We start from the raw sequence: 10,515 nt of genomic DNA, 5'->3' as shown, positions 1-10,515 counted from the left end.
TTATACTACCCAACATGGTACTGGGCACCTTGCCTAATTTATTTTGTCATATTTGATTTGTCTACCCTTCAAGATTTTTATGAAGACAAACATGTTTTTATACATAAATATGGGCACAGAAAACTTCTGGAAGAATATATATCAAAATGCTAATAGTGGTTATCACTTGGTACTAGGAACATTATTTTTCTTTTTGCTTACCTTTTTCCAAAATTTTCTATAAACATCACTTCCTGGGGTATATTTCTATTTTGTTTCTGCTTATAGATATCAACCCTCTACATGAGCCACTCTTTTTTAAAAGTAAGAATTAAGCTTTGCTCTCCATGAGGAATCAGCAAGTATTTTCCCATTTAACAGAAGCAGCTAACGACTTATCCTTCTTCGCTTCGCCAACAGGGAACTCTGAGCCAAAAGTTTAGTTCAATCGTTCAATTAGGTCCTTATCTTTACACATTTCTATTGCATTTCCCCAGTCTTGACTTTCTATTCTAATTTATATTTGTCTTACCCTGATTTTGTATTTCTTGTTTATATTTTACTACTTTTCTCAGTGTTTGCCATAAATTTGCTGTCCATAAACCCTTTCTAGAATGAGGCCAGGCACACACGCATTCATATAAGCATCTGATGACTTTTAAGCATTGCTGTGGCCCATGCACTTCAAGCTCTGTCCCTGCATTTCACAGTGCTCTTGGTTAGGACATTAAATGACAGAATTATAATGTTTAAATTTCAACTCTATTTCTGAGATTTTGAAAAAATACAAAATACAACATAAGAACACAATACCATAATTTTAAGAGTCTCAGAAGTCTCATAATAAAAAGGTCAGTTTTATTAAATGCTCAATTCCCAAAATTACATATATTTCTTTTTTAATTATTAAAAAAAAAACCTCCATACCTATCCCACCCTGCTTTAAGCCCTTCCTCCAAACTAGGTATTGTCCAAGTAGTATCCAGCTCAACAAAATCCCCCATAGACCCAAAAGCAGAGAAGACAGGAGGTCCCGAGGACAAGTATGCTGGGGTCTTTACCCATACTGTAGAGTCCTCATTAGCTAACTGATGCTGGAAAGGGGAGAATGGAAACAGCTAAAACACACAATAAGGAAGGGAAATGGAATGGGCAGCCTGGCAAAAGACTTTTATAATTTATACCAACTTACTCATGTTTAGGGTGCCCACCAACTCCACGGGAACAGACCAAACTAACTGCACAAAGAAAGGCCTCTGCCAGGGCCTCCTCTCCCTACAACCTCATCTCAGGAATCATTAGGAAGTCCAAACAGCTTCACAGTTCCAGCTTCCCGACTGCTGTCATATTTGCCATCCTTGTCATCACAAGCAAATGCCAGCAGAGGCCTTTTGGGGTGCCAAGCCACAGTGAAGGTCGGAGACTCACACTGCACCTCCCATAGCTTGTCTCCTACAGAAGTCAATATAGAGAAACAAATCAACATCTTAATTCAGGCACATTCTAAGTACTTACCTATATTAACTCATTTAATCCATTTAATAATCCTGTGAGATAGGTAAAATAAATTACCTCATTTTACAGTGAAGAACCCTGAGGCACAGAGAGGTCACAGTCAGTAGGTGGCAGAGCAGGATGTGAACACAGGCAGGCTAGCTTACCAGCAGGTCCCCAGCAGGAGCGCATCACTGCACCATGGGACCCTGGGCTTACATAAAGGACCTGCGTGGCTGGATGGCTGGACGGTGCTCACCACAATGTTAACAGTCATTCTTTAAATAGTGGAATTTCAAGTTTTTTATTTTCTTCTTGGAAGTTTTCTACATAGTTTGAATTCTTTTATTATGAGTATCACATATTTCCAAAAACAATAAAGCCACGTTAAAAAATAAAGCTGAGGAAATTCTTTTGTAAGAATTTCCCTTACATATTTCCCTCCCATATTTTTATTTTCAACTTATGTCTGTTTCATTGTTTTTAAAGCAAAACTCTGAAAATTCCCTAAATTATAAAAAATATGTTTTTCTCAAGTTCATATTTAGGCAAATATAAAACATACTACAACATTCAAATAGTTTGTATTTAGACGGTGGGAACACAGGTGATGTTTTTCTCTTCCTCCTACTCTGTATTTTACAAATTTCATTATAATGGAAGAATTAAAAGTTAACAAAATGTGAAATATTTTCCTAAATCACTTTCCTTCAGACCTGCCTGTTACTTTCCTAACTCTTTGCTCCCTCATTACCTGGCAGTAACAGTCATAATACAAAAAAAAGGAGACAAATTCACTTATGATAAGGCTGGTGAAGTAGTAACGTGCCGAGATGAAAACACATGCCAAGAGAAGTCTGTTGGCCATGGATGAAAGACAAAAGATCTCATTAAGTTACCTGTTTCTACTTCAGCTATGTCAATAAAATGATCTTCTGATGCTGAGGCCAGCATTTTCCCATCGTGACTAAAACTGAGCGTCCTCACAGGCCAATCCAGCCTATAATATGGAGTGGACAAGAGACATTAGAATTACCCAGTTAGAGGAGGATACAATTTCACCCAGGATGAAATAAAATTAATTTACCCAACAAGGAAAATGCTAGGCAGATCACTTACCTGGAAAAGCACCGAACACACACTAACTCATCCACATCCCAAAGGCTGACCAAAGCATCTGCACTTCCTGTAGCAAAGTACTTCCCCATGGGGTCAAACTTGATACAGATGCAGTTGGAAGGATGGGCGTTGATGGACTGCACAGGCTTCAGTTCTGGGTAGCTGGGAAACAAGACAGACGGCAATCAGACTGAAGACAAGACTGTGGTGCTTCACAGTAACAGGAGACAGTGAAGAAGAAAATCAAATAAGACAACAGAACAAAACTAAAAACTGTAATTCAAGATAATTTTCCTGAAATAAGAATTCAAAACACATACTGTTTTCAAACACATATTGAAAGAGCACACACACCTGAGAATATAAACTCGGACCAACTAACATCAAGACACTGACTTTAAAGAAAAAGAAAATTCAATTATCATCAGACTGTTAAACGACAATGACAAAAAAAAGTGGAGTACCCTTTTAAGATACACAAGCAAGAAAATATGAGTGAAGGATTTTTATATCCAGCAAAGCTGAATATCAAATATAAAAATACAAAGAAGTTCAATAAAGTATCTGTTTTATAAGTATATAAATAAGCTATAATAAGAACTCTGGGAATAATGTTACCATGAATTCTTCCTGAGGAAACTAGAGATCTGACAACCAAAATGACTAGACTTATGAGCAAAAAGACTGCTGATGGACATTAAATATACAGTTTCTTGTAGAAACTATGTATGGTTTAAAGGGAGGGTATAGTATGTAATACCTATATAATCTGACAATATATAGTACTACTTTGTTAATAAGGGGAGAATGGGGAAAGCATATGCAAAAAGCAAATATTTTTTTCTGTCTTAAGTAATCACATTGGTGGTAGTGGCAGTAGTATTGTTATTCTGGAACAGCTGTATGTTTAACATGGGATAAAGGTAATAAGTAACCATGGGATACTGTAATTCTGAGATCCCCTGTGCCCTTGAGAAGTAGAACACTCAGCTTGGAAGGAAAGAGATATATTTATAACAGAAGAAGTTTAGTAAAACCCCTGTAGTCCTGAACTTTAACTGGAAGTTATCAGTATGAATTCACAAGGTATTTTATCTTTAAAAATATAAACATATATTTCCAAGCTGTCTACTGGAAAGGCCTAGAAACAATGACCAACCCAGTAGTAATGGACATTCCTAGTTTCAGTATCATTTCCCAGGCTTCTTAGATAATTTTCTGATTAAAGGTCTGGGGCAGGAAATGTACAAAATAAACATGAAACATCTTATCATACTAGACAGCAAGAAACAGAAGACTGTTAAGATTATGCCAAAGAAAAGGGCTCATGAATCATGTTGAAGAGGCTCTCACTGGTGAAAAATGGAATAATTTGAGCCTCAATAAGCATAACAATTACAATAGATTGGAACACATCAACTATGTTTAAATACAAGAGTCCATAATGACTCTTAAAAAAAAAATAAACCTAATCTTTGAAGGTGATAGGGAACTAATTCATTATCTGAAGACAAAGGGAAAAAAATCAAGAATTTATCCTGCATTCCTTAGATGTACTATAATACTGGGTAACCAAACAGTATAACAGATGAGAGGAAGTATCTCTATAAAGTTTCCACCAAGTAAAGAAGCACATGGAATCAGCAAATTCCAGACTGGGAGAGTCTCCACATGTTCACAGTGGTTTTTTCCAACAGACTGGAAGGCCTCCATCCCTCTCTTTCAGTAGTTTCTGTTAAGTATTAATAGTTTAACAGACTGAAAAAAAACGTATCAATTTTTTTTAAACGAACAAAACTAGAGTATCCAGGGATGTACACTGGTAGATAAAACTATGAAGAAACACTATAAAGTCAAGGTACTGTTTACTTTTGAAGGAAGGAGTTGTGATTAGGACAAAACACATGGATATACCTCTGGCTGGAAAGAACTATTTCTCACCTAGGTAGGGTTATACAGGTGTTAAGCATATAATAGGTCATTAAGTTATACATTTGCTTTATGTAGTTTTCAATATTTCTTTTACAATAAAAACTTTTTTTTTTTAAAGTCATAGAATCCCCACTGCCTACAAAATAAAATTCAAGATAGCAAGCATAAAATTCAAGGCCTTTTATAATCTGGTCCCAATTATATTTCAATTTTATCTTCCCATTATCATGCCCTCTCTTCATATTCCCTATCCTCTGCCACTCCCCAACAACTCTGACCTAACCACTCTCCAAATAAGTCATGCTTTCAAACATCTATTTTGCCAATTGTGTGGTTCCTTTTTGCTGATTCTTAAAACTCTCTTTCAAGATCAAGCTCAGAAGGTGCCTCCTTTAACCACCACAGTCAATATGACAGATTCTTTCCCTGGAATTCTACAGCAAACTCCTGGCCTTTCTATCACAGAACCTATCTCACTCTGCTGTGCATTGCTCACCCAGAGTAGTAGAAAGAATAGAATTGAACAGAACTGAATTTCAATTCCACAGTTTTATTCATTTAGAGAACAAATATTTACTGAGATCCTACTATGTACTGGGGTAGGCATTAGGGATTCAGCAGTAAACAGGCACAGTCCCAACCGCCATGGAATTTACAATCTAATGGGATACATAAGTAAATATGCAATTACAATATAGAATGAGAAGTGCTTCCAACAGGAAATACGCAAACTAAGCCTCTAACCTACCTCTAATCTTGGGAGAAGAGGAGGGTGTAGATGGGTTCCCTGAAGGGAAAGTGATATTTAAGTTGAAACTTTAAGGTACAAATTAGCCTCAATTCAAGGTGCCTCCAGTTCTAGTGCCCACCAGCTGACTAGTGACTTAATCTCTCAACCTCAGATCCTCCTGTCAAATGGGAAACATACCATCAACTCCTGAAAATTTCTATGAGGACTCAATAAAATACAAAGTATATAAAACATAAAGCTCAAATGTGTTTAATAGAGGTTAGGATTCCTTATTACTATTTGCCTTTTAAGCTTCTTCAGAATAGACTCATATCTAACTCTTCTCTGTAGCCATTACAATCCCCTAAGCTAAAATCCCCTCACCTGAGGATGTTGATACAACCATTGCCATTTGTCAGGAAGAACATGTTATTATCATTGTTCCAGGAGATTTCGTTGACCTCAAATTTGAACTGCTCTTCTGCTTTGGAACGGTGTGTCTTGGCATCAATAAAGGTCACAACATCATCCTTGTTGCCTACAGCAATGGTCTGCCCATCAGGACTCCAGCAGATATTAATGTTCTCCCCTGGGAACCCAGATACAATCAGAAAGATAATATGTTTGCTCATAATCCTCCAGAGTTTATTTTGTTATCCTAGCAAGAAGACCAGAGCTATCTTCAGAGCTCATTCATTAAGATCCTAGTCAATGGAAGAGAACTATCACTTATGAATCATCAACTCTAAGTCCAGCTCATTCATCTACAAATCTCCCCATTTGGTCCTCACAATACTTCTCTAAGGTATACTTTATTATCCCCATTTCACAGATGAAGAAACAGAAGATGAGCCAAAGTGTCCAAGCTATGAACTCACAGACCAAGATTTAAACCCAGATTTGACCCCAAAGACCTCTACTCTCTGCCACCAACATTTCTCAAACTCTAGTCATTTCCATGCCACCCTCACAATTTTTGTCCTATCCACGTAACAGCTATACTTGTCTTTATTCAAGATCTTTCTTAAATGGATCCAAAAAATTTATTTAAATAAATATAACTTCAATGTAGCAATAAATTCTATGAGCTAGTTCTTTTCTTCTAGTAGACATTAAAATATATACCTAACTGGCTTTTAATGCTCACCCATGTATAACCTAAATCATTCATGCATCACCAGTTGTATACTGGAGAAAAGCACTACATCATTCTGCCTCCAGGTACAAGTCTTGTCAACAAAGTCCAGCGGCCCACACTGAACACATCAATAAAAATTTCATCTACTTTATAGACTTAAAATGCATATTTTTTTCACATTTTAGTATCTATGACCCAACTTAAAACGTATCAGGATACATTTCAAAATTTTCCTATATCATGGTTATCTGGCTACTTTCTTTCCTAATACCACATAAAACATTGGTGCATTGTTACAATCAATGACACTTTAGAGTCAATTAAATAAATGGTCTCAAGATTTATAAAATAATACTGGGTAAGAACACACCCCATGAATGTACTGCGCAACTTTGTGGTCATTTTCTCCTAGACCACCAAGACCATCAAAGCTTCAGCCATTTTTTTTTTTTTTTTTTTTGAGATAGTCTTGTTCTCAAGACTAGGCTGGAGTACAGTGGCACAATCATAGCTCACCGTAACCTCAAACTCCTGAGCTCAAGTGATCCTCCTGCTTTAGCATCCCAAGTAGCTGGGACTATAGGCACACACACCACTACACTTCAGCTAATTTTTAAATTTTTTGTGGAGATGGGGTCTCACTATGTTGCCCAGGCTGGTCTTGAACTCTTAGATCAAGTGATCCTTCTGCCTCAGCCTCCCAAAGGGCTGGGATTACAGGTGTGAGCCACCAAGCTTGGCTGCTTCAGCCATTCTAATCTACCAGAACATCCCAAATTCTCCATGCCTTTGCACATGTTGTTCCCTCCAAGAACTGCCACACTCCTCACCCACTGCACTCTGACCACTGAATTCCTATGGCTATTCTAAGAGTTTGCTCAAATTTTGTGAGGCTTTCCCTGTCTCCCCCAGATAGACGTTTACATTTCTATTCCGGGTATCCACCTGCAGACATCTCCATTGTAAGACAAACTTGTGTCTTGTTATATCATTTTTACATCTATGTCTCTCTTCCCACACTAAACCATGAGGTCCTTGGAGCTGAAAACTTATTCAGCTTAGGATGTCTCATACCTAGCAGAGTGCCAGAAATAGAGAAGATATTCAGTAAATGGTTGTCGAACGAATACAAGTAGCTTATCTTCCTATTGCCCTCTCTCCGAATAGTCACCTTTAGTGTTCACAGTGGCAATGCATTTTGTAGTCCTCACATCCCAGATGCGAATGGTTTTATCTCCAGACGCAGTGACAAAGAGGTCAGGATTACTTGGATGCCAACAAAGCTGGTCCACACTATCCCCATGTCCCCGATAATTGTTTTCTTTGACCTGAAAGAACAGAATCCAGATGTCACTTCACACAGATGGACCTGCCTTCACATGTAACTTTTTAATTTTACTCATACCAAGGTATCTAGGGACCAACAAAGATCTGGATGATTAAAAAGAATACAGTCAACCGGGCACGGTGGCTCACACCTGTAATCTCAGCACTCTGGGAGGCCGAGGTGGGTGGATTGCTCAAGGTCAGGAGTTCAAGACCAGCCTCAGCAAGAGCGAGACCCCATTTCTACTAAAAATAGACAGAAATTATCTGGCCAACTAAAATACATATATAGAAAAAATTAGCCGGGCATGGTGGCGCATGCCTGTAGTCCCAGCTACTGGGGAGGCTGAGACAGCAGGATTGCTTAAGCCCAGGAGTTTGAGGTTGCTGTGAGCTAGGCTGACGCCACGGCACTCACTCTAGCCGGGGCAACAGAGCGAGACTCTGTCTCAAAAAAAAAAAAAAATACAGTCATCCAAGCCCTTTCTCCAAAGCTGTTCCCAATATCCCCCCTTCCCGCCTCCCCAATAACTCTCAACTGTCCTGAGCTTCCACACCAGTGCCCTTACTCTTTTGCCCTCCCTGGCCTTCCTCCTCCTTCCTGGTTTTCCACCCTTACTCTACCACCGAAGTCCCAGCCCTCCTGCTCATTCCCACAGGACGCCCTATTACTTTCAAAGGGGCCAGCTCACCGCCACAGGGACCCCACCCCAACAGCCCTAGGCACTCCTCACCAACACACCATTCCTTCCTACCCAGCGCTCCCCAGGCCCACATGTCCTCCTCACCACCACAGTCTTCACCCTCTCCTCACCCCAGCCCCCGGCCCCACATCTCACTGCCACCGTTCCCTACACACCCCCATTCTTCCTCTCCTCACCCCCCACGCCCCAGCCCGCTTGCTCCTCACCCCACTCCCTCCGCATCGCCACACTCCCTCCTTCCCCTCCCCTCTCCTTAATCCCACTCTCCTTTCACCCCCTCCGCCCTCCACCCGCCTCCTTCCCTCAGTATCACGCCTCGCTTCACCACAGCCCCTTTCCCTAGCCTGGGCCGGGCCCCAGCAGCTCACCAACCGGTCTTTCTCCAGCAAGAAGACGCTGGCCGTCTTGTCAAAGGACCCCGAGGCTAAGCGACGCCCGTCGCAGCTCCAGGCCACCGAGTGCACCTTGGCGCTGTGCGCGGGGAACTCGCGCGTCTTGCTGTGGCCCCGGAACAGATCCTGCATTCCGAGCACGTAGCGCGACGGGCCGCTACTCACTGAGCACCAGGGAGCCATCGAGCCGGGACCGCTCTGGCCCAGCGCCGAAGGCCCCATGGCCGCCGCGGGCACCGCCATGCCGGGTCCCCAGAAGCGCGCACTGCCACCTCCGCCGGGGTGCAGCGAGGCCTGGCGCCGCCGCCGCACGCGTGCGCAGGAACCAGCCACAGCTCCCTGCGCAGCCGCGCAGCGCCCGCCCCGGAAGGGACTGCAAATCCCGGCATGCAGCGCGCACGAGCCTGTGCCCTTTCAAGCGGTGACGATTCTGCTTTGCGTTTAACAGTTCCGCTTTACACTTCACGATGCTTTACCTACTGCTTGGTGGATACATTCTCTGTAATCGAGTAAGGGAACCAATACTAACCTTGTCAACAGTTTACCTATCAGTAAAATACCTTTCTTCCAGGGTTGTCCCCGCCACAATGGTAGCATTCCTTACATATCTTGTTTTCTGTGATAAACACAGGAAATCATTTCTTATCAGAACATGCGGATGTCTCATCCTTCTGAATGGATGCAGTCTTTAATTATATGAATATGTAACAGTTTATTCAACTGATTCCCTTAATGAATTTGCTTTTAGAACAATATTGCAGTGACTATCCCTATACCAATTTCATTGGATACATCTGCACTGTTTTATTTGGATAGATATTGCCAAAACACCTGTGAAGCGGTTCTAACAATCTACACCGCCACCAGCAACATAAGGAAGTGTCACAAGATCCTAAGTACTAAATGAGTCCATATGTAAAGCACGTGGTTCTCAGAAATGCCTCAGGAAGTAAGGTCCTTCTCTTTCCCCAATACTCTTCCCTCTCCCATTGCAACCAGAAATTCGTGAAAACTACAAAGGTTTTCAAACTCCAAAGAATACCAGTGAAATCACTAAAATCTTGGAGTAGGAAACTATTTGGTGTCTAGTTTTCTTCCTTACCCGTCTTTTTCAGAAATCTTCATATGCTAGTATATATATTTTTTTCCTGCATACACTGAAAATTTATATCTCCCTGTCCAAGATGAGGAAACTGAAAAAGAAAGAAGTAAAATGTCCTTCTGTATGTCACATGACTGGGTATATGACAGAGCAAAAGTTAGAACTTAAATGTTATTAACTCCAAAATCTGCACTCTGATACTTAGTATCTGAAACCATGTTGTAAATGTTATTCTTTATATTTCTGTATTAATTTTGTATTTTTGTATGTACATTTTTTATTTCATTTCCTCTTGTGTTCCTTTTCCATATTCTGTATACACGAATGTTAGACTCTCAGTTGTGATAAGTATATCCCACCGCTCTTGCCTGAGATGGAACCTGATAATAACTTTTCAAGCTGGACTAGCACACATTTGTGGACAACTGTGAGACCAAAGTCAGAGATTCTCAAAGGGAAGATAAAATTCAGGGGAACAGAGTCATGGGCCATTTTTTTAAACTTTTTATTTGGAAAAATTCAAATTTACAGAAAAGTTGCAATACTAAAGAGCACTGCTATTCCTATAACCTAGATTCACCTAGTTTTAGCATTTTGTT

The 10,515-nt window shown here is 40.5% G+C and overlaps 1 protein-coding gene across 1 annotated transcript; it reads right to left on the bottom strand.

Moving 5' to 3' along the window:
• Nucleotides 1–815: 815 nt before the first annotated feature.
• On the bottom strand, nucleotides 816–9,211 carry THOC3 (THO complex 3). The gene is made up of 6 exons (XM_045530662.1): nucleotides 8,791–9,211; nucleotides 7,564–7,720; nucleotides 5,639–5,843; nucleotides 2,593–2,754; nucleotides 2,373–2,473; nucleotides 816–1,431 (listed from the first exon to the last, which is right to left on the bottom strand). Exons 1-6 carry the CDS (start codon nucleotides 9,055–9,057, stop codon nucleotides 1,268–1,270), a joined length of 1,056 nt encoding a protein of 351 aa, XP_045386618.1. The 5' UTR covers nucleotides 9,058–9,211; the 3' UTR covers nucleotides 816–1,267.
• Nucleotides 9,212–10,515: the final 1,304 nt, after the last annotated feature.

The sequence above is a fragment of the Lemur catta genome, chromosome 18 (genome assembly GCF_020740605.2).
Source record: "Lemur catta isolate mLemCat1 chromosome 18, mLemCat1.pri, whole genome shotgun sequence".
NCBI lineage: Eukaryota > Metazoa > Chordata > Mammalia > Primates > Lemuridae > Lemur > Lemur catta.
Note: the sequence above shows the minus strand (reverse complement) of the source record. Positions and strands in the feature narration are given on the sequence as shown.